The sequence below is a fragment of the Taudactylus pleione genome, unplaced genomic scaffold (assembly GCF_031769625.1).
Source record: "Taudactylus pleione unplaced genomic scaffold, aTauple2 ptg000040l, whole genome shotgun sequence".
NCBI lineage: Eukaryota > Metazoa > Chordata > Amphibia > Anura > Myobatrachidae > Taudactylus > Taudactylus pleione.
In genome coordinates this window covers 2,862,131-2,878,526 of record NW_028284442.1, presented here as the reverse complement: position 1 = coordinate 2,878,526, position 16,396 = coordinate 2,862,131, and the positions used below count along the sequence as shown (strand labels likewise).

The 16,396-nt window shown below is 39.9% G+C and overlaps 1 protein-coding gene across 1 annotated transcript in view; it reads right to left on the bottom strand.

The window, feature by feature from the left end:
* Nucleotides 1-16,396, bottom strand: part of CFAP54 (cilia and flagella associated protein 54) — a 399,494-nt gene that overhangs the window by 154,929 nt on the left and 228,169 nt on the right. The window contains exons 42-44 of the mRNA XM_088453676.1: nt 10,603-10,803; nt 8,950-9,037; nt 357-554 (exon numbers count right to left, since the gene is read on the bottom strand). Of these exons, the coding sequence (XP_088309802.1) occupies nt 357-554; nt 8,950-9,037; nt 10,603-10,803 (487 nt within the window). The remainder of the gene's footprint in view (nt 1-356; nt 555-8,949; nt 9,038-10,602; nt 10,804-16,396) is intronic.

The window sequence follows — 16,396 nt, the reverse complement described above, 5'->3', positions numbered from 1 at the left end:
ATCATAAACGTATACCGACTGGCAGCAGGTGCTGCTAAGAAGATACTGGACAAGTATCTTACATATTATTAGTGGTCATTTAAGGGTTATTATATATATAGTGTTTTAGAGCAAGACATGTAACATTGGTTCTTACAAGTGTAAAAACAAATAATGTCTATTGACTATCCTTACAGCATTTGAAAATGTAGTTTTGTGAGAAAATATCTTCTGCTACAGAGAAGTTTTCCCGTCCTGTACTGTAATACTTTATTTCTCCAGTATGTACCAGAGAAGCTTTTATTGCTCCCCTCTGGGCTCTAAACATTACGTGATAAATAAAAATAAATCAAGTTGTTTTTTTCTTCAATACTTACCGAGACATTTTAGCAGTGATGACGGCAGCCAGCAAACAACCCCAAATTCCCGCCCGGGAGACAAATTTCTCACAGTAATCTTTAGATCTTCCATTGCTTATGCTGTCTGGGGAGCTATCAAGCTCTTGCCATGAATTAAGAGTATCAGACATGTTGAGCGTTTCATCAAGGGCCTGACACCAGCATTTGAAAGCAGCTCTGTAACATATAAAATGCATCAAAATATGACACTATTGGGGAAATTTAGTGCACACAGGCACAAATAAAAATGCTTAACCTCCCCAGTTCAAAAATCGAGTAATACATAACTATCATTTGGATAAAGTGAGACATGTGGATAATGTTAGTATTATCCAGAAGATTAAGCACTTGAATAGTATAAAATATAATTAATTCTGAAAGTTTATCAGTGATTTTTCCCTTATGAGATCTGCACCAGGGACAAGTATATGTATGTGGTTGTATTATCGAAATCTGATTTTAAAATATGTTAATTTATGCTCAAATTAACTCACGGTAGAAAAATATGATTACAATTTAGACTGATATTCTGACAAAGGCAATAGAAACATATCATTCAGGATATGCCCAATGGAAAACTATGACGTAAAAATAATGATTACTTAAAAACTGTACGTACATAGAGCTCCAATTCTTTACTTTTGGAGCAGAACGGCACCATATATAATATTTAGTTATTACATGTAACAGAGCTGTGCTTGAAAATGGAGCAGAGGTGTCAGAGGAAGAGAGAAAGTGGTGAACATGCAATATGGTAATGCGTAAGGGCTCTGACTCAGAGTTGTATGCAAACCCAATGGTTTACGTACATCTTCAATGTTTTTAGATCTGTGTATGTGCAGATACAGCACTGCGCATGTGCAAATCCGGGGCTGCTATGTCGCTTGCAGTGCCCTAAACGCCGCAACACAATTGATATGCTGCTGGAGTTTACGTGTGACGACGGGGCAGCGACAGGGAGCATCCCAGAAAACAGGGGCGAGTCGGCCACTCATCAGATGACCGATGTTCATGCAGATAATCCGATGTTGCATCCTTGGATGCAGCTGCGGATCATAAAAGCCAGCAGGAGGGGTCTAATTACACATGATGCATCTTGCAGCATTAGAATATTATAGCACAGCCGCTGTGTACATCTCTGAATTAGACCCAATATAATAACCATGTGTGCACACCCTTACACTGCCGGCTCCTCCTCTGAGCCTGTAAAGCCACACATAATAAGCAAGAGAAAGCTTATACAGTGGGAAGAGTGGAAATGCGCCGCTCATTTATTTATATTTGCTTTTATACTAAGACCCCATTATCTTTATGCACGCTCTTGCATAATAGATTTGAAACTGTGAGTGGGAAGGCCTCCTCCACCCTTATTTCATGTCAGCATACTGTATATTTCATTGCTACCTCACTGTTTCTTATGTATGCTGTTACCCCAGGGTGAAGTGCTGTGCATCAATGTGGTGCTTTACACTTCAATGATACTACTACTACCACTACTACTAATGATAATAATAATAATAATAATAATAATAATAATAATAATAATAATAATAATAATAATAGTTTGATACTTTTTTTAATGTTCAACTTTAGCTCATAATTCACTTTATATTCCCCAACGTTTACACTTAAAAATCGAAACAGAGTACATGCGCAGTCACTTCACAGCAATGTAAGGAAGCGTGTTCGATCATCAGGGCCTTAGAGAGCCGGCCCACAGTGTGGCCTAATCGGGGGAGGTGTGGCCACACCCCATTTGGAAAAAAAGGGTGGCACGACCAGCAGCGAGCAGTCTCCCAGTGCAGCCCAGCACACAGGAGTGTGTACTGGGCTGCTGACAGGTAAGAGGGCGGGGAGGGCAGCGTCGGACTGGGGCCCCGCCAGGCCCCTACAACAAGCCCGGGCAATTAGTACCTGCTCCCCCCCTCTCTGCGCCCCTGCTACTCATTGGGGCGTGCTACATCCCCCAGGACTATGCCCAGGTCTTCCAAAGCACTGGGCCTCCCCAGATCCTTTCATCTGCTCTAAAATTACCACTTCCATGCCACACTTCTAATTGTAAACTGAACATAAACATCGTTAGGGAATAACCTCTTCTTAACATCGGAAGAGTGACTAGTTGACTGGAACAATTGGGATAATACTTTGAACGTTATTATATTAACAATTTACTACATATGTAAAGTGACATTTTTAGTGTGATGGCATGAGGCAGGAGATTATTGCTTTTAAGCACCCAAAATCGTAGCTCTTTTGACCCAGCTAATTGCCCTTCTTTGCATACTCATTGCATAACATACTGTGTTTGCTTACTTACTTGCACAACTGCATAAAGTAATTTTACATAGGGTGAATCAGCCAGTGAATGACCACTACCAGTGAATGAACATTTTCAGGTTTAATACAGTAATTTAACATTTTAGTTCATACAATCTCAGATTAGATCTATTGACTATGTTTTATTGATCTAAGTCATATTGTTAATTTATTAGACTTGTCTGTATATTTGCTAGCATTGTGCGTTCATTCACTAGTAATTTCTATACTACTCCTGATTTTTGGTTGTAAAATTCTAACTAATCCTTCAATCTTTAAACAAAAAATGTATTTTAAAAGTATAAATGGTAATAATGATGGCACATGTCTCACAATAGTTTTTATGTTGTATCTTCTACATACACCACCCCCTTAAATATAATTCCCTTAACCGTTCATTCACTGGACGATTCACATTACGTCCATTTACATGTTCATATGGATGGATAAGGCGAGTGCAGATGTGTTACATTAAGGCTGGATTTCATTAAAACGACCCTGTGTGAACGATGTCTGTAGTGTATGTAAATAGAATAAAAGAACAATGCTAGGCTATACAGAATTATTATGAGCTGATGACCTTGAAACCATAAAACAACAAGACACTGATTTGAATTTCCAAAGCATTACAAACACACATAACTCTTAAAAGCGAAATATGTCCCCAATAATACATGCCAATGGGAAGCAAAAACAAACTAGAAAAAATAAATCTTGTAAATGATTCTGCTAGATTTGGTAAATGACAATGACAGTTGCGACTGGAATCACTAGATAAATATGACAGTCAGAATGGAGAACATCTTTGTTGATGAATATTAGATGCAAATAAGATTATATGAGCTAATATAATGTCTGATGTAAAATTCGCATGAAGATGGTAACTAACTGATACTAGGACAAGGCAGAGAGGATTGGGCCCCCAGGATCAGAGCTATGTACATTTTCTTCTGTAACAATGACATAAGGGGGCACTTCATTAGAGCATTAATAAGAAAAAAAATGTATTCAGCGGATTATTATAAAACATGAAATGCATACCACAACAGAGCATCACTGCAATGCAGGAAGTGCCCCAGTCCATGGCCTAGAGCAGAGAACTTTGTCAGAAACACATAAGCCCATGGCCAGACACATCTAGCATTGTAGTGAAGCTCTGCTGAGGTTTCGTATGTTCCATTCTGCTGTATTATCAGCTGTAGATTGCTTTTGCTGTGTGACTTTGCTGGAGCTTCAAACTGCTGATAAGAACTTTAATATTTTCACCTAAACAAATTAGCTGATCCAAAATCAGCTGGTAAAAAAAAACAATAATTTTTACATTCATGATGAAGCACCTCCTTTTCTCACTTTTATGGTAATTCTATAGAAAACGAAGATTCAGGTATGTTAAAAAATGGGAAAGTATCAGCAAAGTTTCTTAATGCATGAGGTCATCTGACTATCCAACTGCTGTGAAGATTTTCTTAATAAAGAGGCTTCGGGCAAAACGTACTAAGTGGCGGGTTATAAACCCTGGCGGTTTGGCGGCGGTTTTGCTCTCCACAGATTTACTAAAGCCAAAACCGCTGCGAAACTGCCGCAAACCCCCTGTCGAAACACATTTTAGTATAGAATACAACAGGGCTGTCATTTAGAAACCGGCAAAAAAATGCCACCAAACAGCCGAGGCTTAGAACCCGCCGCTTAGTAAATTTTGCCCTTCATATGAATTATGGTGCTTTCCTTAAGATACTTTTCACTTTACCCTGCTGTAGTGTTATGATCACAAATCCATTATGTTGGAATAGCCAGTGTAGCATCACACAGTTGCTTCAGATTTGTTAGCTGCACATGTCATGCTATGAATCACCCATGCCAACAAATACTAAGGGCCAAATGTAACAGCGTGAGAGTTTAGCAAATGTGAGAGTTTAGCAGTAAACTCGGCCAATGTAATAGAGTCTGAGAACATGCAAACTCGCGTGTTTTTAGAAACAAAAAACCCTCTTGATTTAAACTCTCATCCAGATGTTTTCCCATTTTGAAGATAAAACTCGACCAATGTGAGAGTTTACTACTAAACTCTCACAGTTTCTAAACTCTCACCCTATTACAATTGGCCCCAAATGTCCTCTATTGGACTGACACCTGGTGATTACCTGAATATTGTTGCTGACCTTGCGCATCCCTTTATGACCACAGCCAACCCATCTTCTAATGGCCACTTCCGACAAAATAAAGCTCCAAGCGGGATGTATCAATCCTTCTAAAAAGTAGAGAAGTGGCCCATACCAACCAATCAGCTTGTACCTATGATGTTTTAGAATGCACTTCATAATAGTAGCTATAAGCTAATTGGTTGCTATGGGAAACTTCTCCACTTCTCTGCTCTTTAGAAGGCTTGATACTTCTACCACTTGGTGCTTTATTTTATTATAAGTGGCCATTAGAAGATGGGTTGGCTGTGATTATAAAGTGATGCACATGGTCAGCAATAATATTCAGGTAGACAGTGTCATTTAAATTATGCTCAATTAGTATTAAGGGCACATATGTAAAAAGTGTTTGCGCAATCACAGAAATAGCCAAAATAATGAAACACTACACAGTCGCCTTAATGGGGATTTGGCCTAATCACCTTCAGAAAAGAGAAAGAAACAGAAGCGCGAGTGAGAAGACTTTGTAATCTAGGATAAAAGCTATGAAAAGATAACACCAATCATTAAAATAAATTACTAGTGTATCTCAAATTATAAAAACAACATATAAAGATGTAAAGTCTCCCAAAATCTAGCAAACAAACTTACACAATATATTAGTATAATAAAGTGAACTTTTTTTCAGAGCTAAATATACTGTACTTTAAATTTCAAATATACAGGGTAAGTAAAAATGATATGCCCTGATTTCTATGATTTGCTATGTGAAATGTATCGAGTGTTTCTTATGTGCTGTGAAAGGCAATTTTTCAGTTCAAATTCTCCTCTGCCGGTTTCGCGTTGATTCCGCTAGCGTCCATCAGGAGCCAGCTGAGGAAAATGGCGACTAGTGGAGAGCATAAGACATTCTATGTTCTTGATTTTCTTACAAACAAGTCTGTCATGAGCGTTCAACAGCATTTTCGGAAAAAATGTGGGAGAGACCCACCCAGTGATAAGTCAATTCAGAAGTGGTATTCACAATTTCAATACACGAGCTGCATTTGCAGGGGATAATCGACTGACCCTCTGTCAATATAGGGAAAAGCAGTGGAGCGTGTCCGAGCAAGTTTTGCAAGGAACCATCAGAAATCCACCTACAGAGCAGGCCAAGAACTTGGTATCCTGCAGAAAACTGTATATGTCCCTTATATATTGTATGTGACCATGCCCTGCTCTTATTTATTACTCAATTGAAGTGCTGAGTAATAAATAATTATTTTCAAGTGTCCAGATATAGGCAAAACAATTCCAATTGGAGTTCTATATTACAATCAGGACAGCTTTGTCCCATGGGTCAGAAAGTTGTAGGTATGTCCAATTTGCTAATGCCCTACATAGCACAGCAACAGTAAATGAGTGCCACGTGCACTTGCAACTAGTTTGTGGCAACGAATGTCTGACTGAAGGAAAGGAGTTGTGGTAACAGGCAGCCAAACACTTCAACAGTGATAGGCACACCCTTGGTGGAGGAAGCTGGTGGCCACACTTACATTGCGACATGGCAACACTCTCTTTCTCAATTCCAGATGCTCCAACCATGGGAGCTATGTCACTACTGTTTTGGTTTTGCTACTATTTAGGATTAATTATGTATAATAACATATGCTATATGTAACAAGAAAGCTGGTAATAAGAAAGGGTTTATATAAGTTATGCTGAACAGATAAAGAAAAAATGTAAATCAAGGAAAAAAGATAGAACAGGGTCTGACTTAGAGATGGACGCTATAGCAACAGTCGTGGGATCTTTGTACTTAGTAGCTGTACTAGAACAGAGGAGTCGTCTTATGTAAAAATACATCTCTGATCTGCTGCTGTGTCTGAAGACACAGCATCGGATCAACTGCGTAGAGATCAGACATCTGAGTAACCCTTAGGTTACTAAGGATGTCTAGTAAAATCAGGCTGCCGGGGCTGGCTAAGGACGCAGGTACAGGCTTCAGCACGCACAGAAAATGGGGCCAATGTGTCAGTTTTCTGGAACGCCGCCCCCAAACACTAGCAGTGTGTCAATCAGGCTGCGGTTTATGGGGCACTGCAACCGACGTCGCAGGACCAGATCTGCACATGCGCAGTGCGGCTCCTGCTCATGCGAAGTTCTAAAAACATCACAGATTTACGTAAATATTGAATTTATGTAAATCTCTGAATCTGGCCAGCAATGACAATCTCATATAGTACTAGACAGTCTAACTAGGCCAGATGATAACCAATTGTGCTAGTTACGTACAGTTTCAGTGATCAAAAATAGTCAATAAGAGAAGCATTTAGATTTTAGTCAAGGTCAATTTGGAGCATTGTGAGGAGTTACAGCATCCACATGATCAGACATTGCTGCCAACTTTTCTACATACAGAGGAAGAATGTGTAATATTTGTAGAAAAACAAGCACAACACAAAGCAGTCCTAAAATACAAGTAAATAAAAAATAATACTTTTTATATGCAGTTCTTATTAAAGCATTATGTTGTAAAAAGAAAACATAGATACAACACAGTATAAAACAGCATATATAAACTCAAACATCATGACTTTAAAAGTTACAATAATATATAAATGTATAATAAAAGAAATATTAAAATAAGTAGAATGGATTTAGGAGCCAAATAATCAGTTTGAAAAGCAAATGAAGGAATGTAATCAGTTAGTAATCGTAACAAACTGAAAGTGATAAACGAAGAAAGAAAAAGGGAAAGTACTGTAAATTAGATTACAAAAGAGTGCGACTGAACGGTCAGATGGATCACATTGTTGGGGTAGGCCAGGTTAACACATACAGTATGTGGAACCAAAAAAACCTTGTTTCAGTACAGAGTGGAATTTTTAAGTGCGAAATGTCTAAAAGTTGTTGTTTGCTATGAGAGTGAGCCAAGGGTTAATATTTGTTTGTTTGTTAACGTATGGCACCGATACCTTCAAGATGATGCTCAAAGTAATTTTCTTAAAACAAAATCCTGCTTATATGTCAGGATGGCAGGCAACTTACAGAAAACAAACAATTTCTCCTTAACAATCCTTATCGCTAACCTAACAGAGTTCACCTCCCTATCAGCTTGTCCAGCATTGGTCTAAATATAAAGTCTAAATATATATACTTGAAGAAGGAATATATTGAATACAGCTGGGTACCAGGACAGTAGATTTTATACTCACTCGCAAATGTAATAGGGTGCGACTATAGTAAAACTCAAATTTTTCAGGCTTTACTATAACTCGCAAAGAAGCATCTCGCATCCAGATGCTTCCAATTCTCAAGATAGAACTCGGGCAATGTAATAGAGTGCGAGTGAAAACAGGAGGAAGGGTATGTGTTTACGGAGGCACCCGCTGATTGGCTGGCGGCTCCTGCAATGACTGGGTGCACGTGGGTCTCGGTCATTCGCGTGGATGAAGGGTATGTGTAAACACATACCATGTCCTCCTGTCCGTACAGGATCGGGACTTTGCGTTTTGTTATTTTTAACCCCATGGATGCCTACATGGACAGAAGAGGATGTGAGCTATGCATAGGAAGAGGTGAGTATATATCCGCGAGCTCTGATTGCCTCCATGACTGCCAGCCAACGCGCCATCTGTAATCAGCTAGTGGGCTGGCACCAAATCAACATCACTGACACCCGGGCCCCCCTCAACGGCCCTGACTGGACCAGCCCATCTTGTGTGCGTGACTGGGTGCAGGGGGAGCGACGGACCACAGAGGCAACTCGGGCACCATAGCAGCCGCTCCACTTGCACCCAGTCATGCACACAAGATGGGCTGGTTACGGCACTGTTTGTATGCATGTTAGCAAAACAGTGGGGTCCTTTTCAGGATCAATGGAATGGGGTTATATGCAAGTACAATGTAAACAAATAAAGGCTGCAGGTGTACTTCAGGGTCCAGTCTTCAACACGGGCAACGCCGGGTATCCCAGCTAGTGTATAATATGTAATGTACAATTATTACTTGACAGTGCACAAATATAGTCAAACATCGCTACGACATGAGACCAGGACAGACTTCTCAGCACATTATGTGCATAATGCTATAATTACAAATGGTAACAAGACATAAATCAAATGAATAAATATTACCTTTTATTTCCAGTATACAGATGAAGACTGCCAAGCTCATGAAGAGCTTGGGCTTTAAGGCTCTGCTGTCTGTCTGAATGAAGAATTTCTGTTATCCAAAATTATTAAACAAAAGAAAAAGGACTTTAAGATCATTTAACAAAAGTATTAATCATACATAATTTGTATACAGTACAAAGACGTTTAAGGAAACATTAGTTTCTGTGTAACATTGCATAAAATCCATTGTTAGCCCATGTAAAATACCAACTACTGAAGCTTGGCTGTATTTAGAGTAGGTGCTGCCATAGAGGTAATATGCTCTAAATTAAGTATTACATCCTCCTGTTCCTCTATTTAATCCACCCCCCTCTATTTGCTCCGTGCAGTGCTGTGCAGTAATGTTATTACAGGTTGAGTCTCCCATATCCGTTATTCCAAAAACCGAAATATTCCGGTTTTTGTGCATATGTGACGTCACGACGTGACCGGACATCATGACATCACTAGTATCAGCGGCCAATGACTAGTGGCCTGAGCGTGGTCCACACGCCAGGCCACCGCCCGCATCACCCTCCGGACCCCCAACGGCGGCCGCAGCACCCCCCTCGTGATAGTCGCAGCACCCGCCGGACCCTTCCACCTTACCTGCCGGACCCTTCCGCCTCAGTCACCGGACCCCTCACAAAACCCGCCGGACACCTGTAGCACTCTCCGGACCACCGCAACACCCGCACGACAGCCCAGCAGGACATCTGTAGCACACGCCGGACCACCGCGACACCTTCCGGACCCACTCGCCGGGCCCCCCCCAGGTATTCCGAAAACCGGAATAATCCAAAATCCGAAATGCTCCTGGTCCCGAGCATTTCGGATATGGGAGAATCAACCTGTAGTAACATTTAAATAAGGGACTGAGGCAATTGTCAGGCAATTCTAAAAACATGCAGAAAAACATATTTAAACATGGGGTTAATCTGTTAGGTGGAGTTGGCATCAGTGAGATAATTGTACTATAGAGTTAAGAGTTACTACTTTTTCCTACTGGCCCATGCTATTATATGCAGAGCCACTGTAAGCTAGATTTCAGAACACCAGAAAAATAATGGTATTTTACAGGACAGTTATGCTTAGACTCAGAATGACAATAACTATTCTTATATTATCCAGAACAAATATATAATATGTAAATAAGAGGTGAAACTGTCACACTGATTATCATGGTTTGCATTTCTTTATAGCACCTTTCGTTATTAGGTTAACCTGCCATGTGTTTGTCTTGAAATAAATTTGCAAATAAATGGATATGCCAGTAAATGATAAATGATATATTGGCAGGTGCATGCCACACTATGACAAGCAGCAGTGTCTGGGCTTACAAAGTACAGCTTTGGTTGTGAAGCAGAATTCTTTAGCAGTGACAGGATGAGTGATTTAATGAGTAAGCCCACATACATACTAATCGTTCCCTCAGGTAATACGACTTGTTGATTGTGACACCCTCATCCCTCCCATCAAGAAGATGAAATTAACTTGATATATTTAGGAATATTATGCTGTCATTGTCCAGCTTTGCAATACCTGTTGAATCCTGAAGTCATTAATCCCCTGCCTACAGATTAATTGATCTAGCACAGTGGCTTGCTATTATCAATGTAAGAATAAATGCCTTACCGATAGTTTTGTCATATGAAGCAATAACAACTGAGAGGTGTGAGGGAGGGATAGGCTTGCTGGCAATAGAATGCAAAGAGAGAAACTCTTCTGTGGAGAGGTCAGGAGGCACAGGGCAGTGAGCTTGTAATGCACCAGCAGAAAAGCCCACTTTCCCATAGGATGTGTGTGGACTCCTGAGCTTTTCTTCTGCATTTAAGCCTGAAAAGGAAACAGTACATTTAACAATGTGTAAAATAAACTTGTATATCTTGAGATCTGAAAGGTAAGAAAAACATAAATGTTTATGCAATGTTGATATACAGTCCATTATTGTGGCAGAAAATCACCATTATAAGTATGCTATCAGGAAAGTGGACCATATTTGCTGCACACGAAAGCTGTCATGGAACGCAGCAAGGTCATTAAGCACACAAGCATGAAAGGCAGTTTAGTGCGCCTCAGTGCTGACATGTAAGTAAGGGAAACAAATGAGTGGAGGTCAGGACTGTCAAAGAAAGATTCGCTATTAATAATAATATAATGCAATTTTCTTCTGTAACTCCATAACGATAAAAAACAAACTAAAAATGAGACATCCTTCTGGCACTAAATTATACAGATACACCAAAAAATGTCATCACTAATTTCGGGACTGTAGGATTATAAACCATCTTTGAGTTTCCTTCATTTCTAAAAGCTATAATTACTGTTTTTATTTGTTGGTGTAACATTATAAGCAATTAGACTTTTTTTTATGTACTATCAGTAAAAAAACTAGTTAGAATAACTCAGGTTAGGTTGGGATGGTAAGAAGAAACATTTTTTTTTCGACATGAACGACATAGGGTGATTTTGACTAAATGGTACATACTGAACACAAAGTTGGCAGTAAAAAGTTTGTACACGCCACATTTTTATGTTATAGTCTTGTGTTCTTTGTTTAGAAAATGTTATTATTGTACCAATGTAAATTACTTGAATGGCTTAAAGCAGGGATAATCCTGGAAATACAAAAACAAAAGACACACACATAAGTAATAAAAAATCCCCACAATGTGGGTGGATAAATTTGAAAAATATACTACTACTATTTTTTGCGCTTATGAGTAGTGTGGCCCTCACTTATCAAAACCCAGCAATAATAACCCATCATCGCTGGATTCTATCTTCCTTGATACTGTTGCTCCATTGTGCAAATATCTTGATGGAATAGTTCCCCCTGCTCATCACTCACAGCTCTCAAATTGTCCGGAAAGAAGTCCAGGTGCGTATGTAAGAAATGTATCTTCAACGACATAGAAACCCACCAACGACAGATCCAGAGTTTTCCATGCAGCTAATTCTGATGAATTCAGTTTATCTTCAAAGGTTTTGTCTTTTAAAAGTAGTCTAATTTAAAAGCATACAGCTATACCTTTGTTCAACTTGGCAGCACTCAATTTTGGAAACTGGCCTTTTAAATTCTAAAAACATTCACCATTTTTTACCATAGCCTTTACTAAATTTATCATGAGGCCTAAATGAATATGATGTGGGAAAAACACCATTTACAGTTTCACTAAAGTGCACACATAATATTATGCTTTCTGGGGACATACAATACTTAGTAAACCACCCTAGAGTCCAAGCAACAGAGCAATCATTCTCAAATCAGCATAGATTTGAAAGGAAAATATATCATTGTTGATGGCATTTAACAAGATTGACATGGAATTGTAAGTTTCTTTTATAGCTACTGAAAAAGCCAATGGTATCGATGGTTTCCCATTATGTAGTAACATGGATTTAAACTCAGTGTAGAAGAATCGATGCATAATCTCCAATTCTTCAGGGTTATGGTGAAACCCTAAATCCATTTACAACTTTGCAGACGGAAAGGGAACCTTGCAGTTCATAGTAACATGCAAAGTTTTCATGTCGTTTTCTAAAACACAGATTCAGTGGTGTCTTTAGCAAGAAAATTCCATTCGAACAACCGGGATCCTAATATTTCGGCCTGTTGCTTTGAAAGTTTCAAATCCCAAACTAAGTTATTTAGCTATCTTGGCTCAATTAAGTTAGTTTTTTTTGTCATGCTTGAGACTGTAGAGGGACCAGCAGCAGGCTCAGGGGACTCTTGCCATTCTTCTGGAATGGTGAATTCCTCCCAGTTAGAATAGAGGAACAGGAATCAGGAGTTCAGGTACATGTGGCACTGGTCTTATTGCAGATGGGAGATTGGGATGTTTAATATTAACTTTACTTTTATTTGAAAAATCTCTCACTTTTTGCAAGACAGAAATAACAATCTTCTCAGTGACTGGGTGGTTCTCACCAGACCATTGGAACCACAAAAGATGTACTATCCTTGTTCCCGTTCATCTATTAAATCTGATTTACATAGAACGTTATGCTGCACATGTATGGTGCACAACTTTTATCTTGACCATCCACACAGCAACCAAATAAACGTAATTTACTTGCATTAGTTTCTGCGTGATTGACCAACATTGTGACTCCACTGTAAATTGTATACAAATATAACAAAATGTTTTGGTAGATTTATACATGTGCAAAGTTTTCTTTCCATTTTCAAATATTTCACAATACAAACACCGCACTCAACCAAAAACCTGCCACTACAGCTTATAAACCTAAGCTTTCTCCGGAAGTAAACCTTTGTATAGCAAATGGTTCAAATGTAGATAAACTTTATTGATTAATACCCTTCCTACATCCATTTAACACAGATGGGGTGGATCGGAAATATTACGTGTTTTTCACATAATAAGGATTTTAACAATACATATTGTTTGCAATCGCTATCCCTCCACATGTAAACCGGAAAGATAGTGTCTATTTTTATACATCAATTAAACAAAGGGACATAGGGCCTAATTCAGAACCGCTCGCAATCGTAGGACGCTCGCAAGCGGGTCGATGGTGCGCATGCGCGAGACCCGCATAGCGACAGCCAAGCTGTCGCTCCGGCTCTCGCACCTAAGGGGGCGTGCTGTCGATGGTGACTGACAGCACGCCCCCTTTGGTGGGCGTGCCGGAGACGTGGCTGCCAGACGGAGGCGTTCCCATGGGAACGCCTACCGTCTGGGTCCGGCCCCACTGACATCACTAGTGATGTCAGTGGGAGTGATTTTGGCTCTGATAGAGCCAAAATCACTCCAGGGCTTGCGGCAACGAGACCCTACCGCAGGGTCTCGTCGTAAGCCCGATGGTCGCGACGGTCTTGACCATCGCGACCATCATCATGGACGCTCGCATAAGCTGTGGGTGGTAACCACAAGCTATGCGAGCGTCCAAGAGGCCGCTCCATTTTTAGGTAGGAGGGCCCTGATACAGAGCGAGCGCTCTGGTCAGAGCGTCCGGCTCTGAATCAGGCCCATAGTTTAGTTCCAGACAGCATTGTAACTTTTTAGGTATTTTCAAGCATTTTTTAAGTTATTTTTGCCTGTATCTAAAAATGTGACAAGATAGAACATTTTTAGTGCTATATTCTGAATCAGCACATCAAAGTTAACAGAAAATCATCCATGTTGCCGAAACCTTGTTGACTAGTGATCATGATCGAATTGTGTGCTGCATCAGTGCCCTCTACTGGCTGACAAGCTTTGAACTGCACTAGAGGTGACTGTACTGTATATAAGATTTTGCGAGGGTTAAATCATGAGCTTTAAGTCTTTGACAAAAACATTAATTACAAAGAGTCTTTTATGTTAGACTACCTAGATATATTATGTAGCTGCATTGCTTTGGGAGTTTGTAAGAACTATGTGATGTATGCAGTGTGCACCAAATAAAATATGGACAAAAGAGTGGCGCAGTTACTCTGCACGACTGTTGATTTCCGAGGAGCATGTCCGGAGGAGACAAGGCAAAGCTAGAACACTGGGGCGTTATGTCTGTTAGTTTAGTACATATAGCCCTATGTATGCATCTGCTTACTTAATGGCAATAACTTATTGCCTCAATCAAACCTGAGATGAGGAATTATGTCATTGGTTCTTGTTTTTTAAATGACAGGTTTTATTTTGCTATGACTTCAATTGTTGTTAACCGCACTCCCTACAATTTTGTAATGCAACAGATATATAATAATGTTCTATTTATTACCCTAAATACCTCTTAGAAATAATTTACTAACGTGCCATTTGCTTGCTGTACACAGAGCAAATGTTCGTTTCTGTGTGATGTGGCAAGCTTTGTGTGACTGATCATATAGTGCTTTCATAAATCCAGCATTGGACTTTATTGCCTAGAAAGAATCATCCTAACATAAAGATATTACTACTAACAACTTGCATCTGTCAGAAATGACCAGTACGTTAAGGACTTCTTAAAAATACAATAATCCAACAGTGTTGTGAACAAGATTTTGCCCCTTCCTGATTTCTTTTACTTTTGCATATTTGTTGAACTTAATTGTCTCAGTTCTTCAAACAAAATTGACAAAAACAACCACAAAAAAATGCAGTTTTTAATTGATCATTTCATTTATTGAAGGAAATAAAGTTATCCAACACTAACTGGCCCTGTGAGAAATAGTAACTGCCCCCATAAGGTGGGTACACACTGTGCCAATGGATCCGATGACGAGCGGATCTGCCCACACAGCAGCCAATCAGGTAAGCTACACAGACCTGCCGATCGTCCGCTAGATGTGTGCTCCTGACATCACAACTGGGCGGGCATTTGAATTTGCCCGCAAGGTTCAGCTGTCACTAACCTGCGGTCCCTGTAGCAAGTGTATGGGCTGTTGGCTGACCGTCTGTATACACAACCAACATGTCTGTGAACGACGTCATTCATACACATTTCGGGCGTACATACCAGCCAACACGTTCACAATATATCAACTGTTTCGATTGAACGCCCGATACATCGCCCAATGTGTGCCCAGCTTTAGTTTTTCATTCTCCCAATGAATTGATAATTGGGTTCAATTAGACTAGAAACAATCAGGCTTGATTACTGCCAGTCCTGTTGGATCTAGCCATCGCTTAAATAGAACCTTTACAGCAATGTGCAGTTGGTTAAATGGTCTCAACAAGCAGCACAGTATGCCCCGATCAAAATTAATTCCAGACAAGCTAAGAAAATGACTGAAATATATCAGCCAGGAAAGGGTTACAAAGCCATATCTAAGGCTCTCAAATACCAGTGAACCACAATGAGGCCCACTGGGCCTTATTCTGATTTGGGAGTAAAGCCAATAGAGCAAGTACTGTAACTGTGCACCTGGACAAACAGAGTGGAGCAGCAGATGACTACATTTTTGCAATGAAGTTTAGTCTAGCCACTGCATTCAAAATAGATTGTAGGGGTAGTCTGTTTAGAGGAAAAAGATTAAGGAGACTATTGCAATAATCAATGTGTAAGGAAAATAGTAAGTTTTTGCATTGTCTTGTGCGAAATATGGCAGTATTATAGGTTTCTTAGATGTATGTAACATGAATTGGATACAGATTGAGGTCGCGAGAAGACATCAAGAATGAAATGGCTGAAAGACATTCATTAACACGAGTCAACATGCATGGTGAGAGATCTGAGGATGAAAGGTACATTTTTGGTAACATCTGCATACAGATGATATTGAAATCCAAAAGAAGCTGGTTAGTTTGCCAACATAGGTTGTATAGAGCGATAAAAACAGAGGATCTGGGACTGAGGACCTCATTCAGAGTCGGTCGTTGCGGCCGCACCGTCGTACGTGAAAAGGGGCCGGATATGCAAATGATGCACTCGCAAGTTGCGTCCCTAAGATCGGATCGGTAGCTGGCCGACCAAGGGGAGGAAGCGGCCGGAAGACACCTTCTCG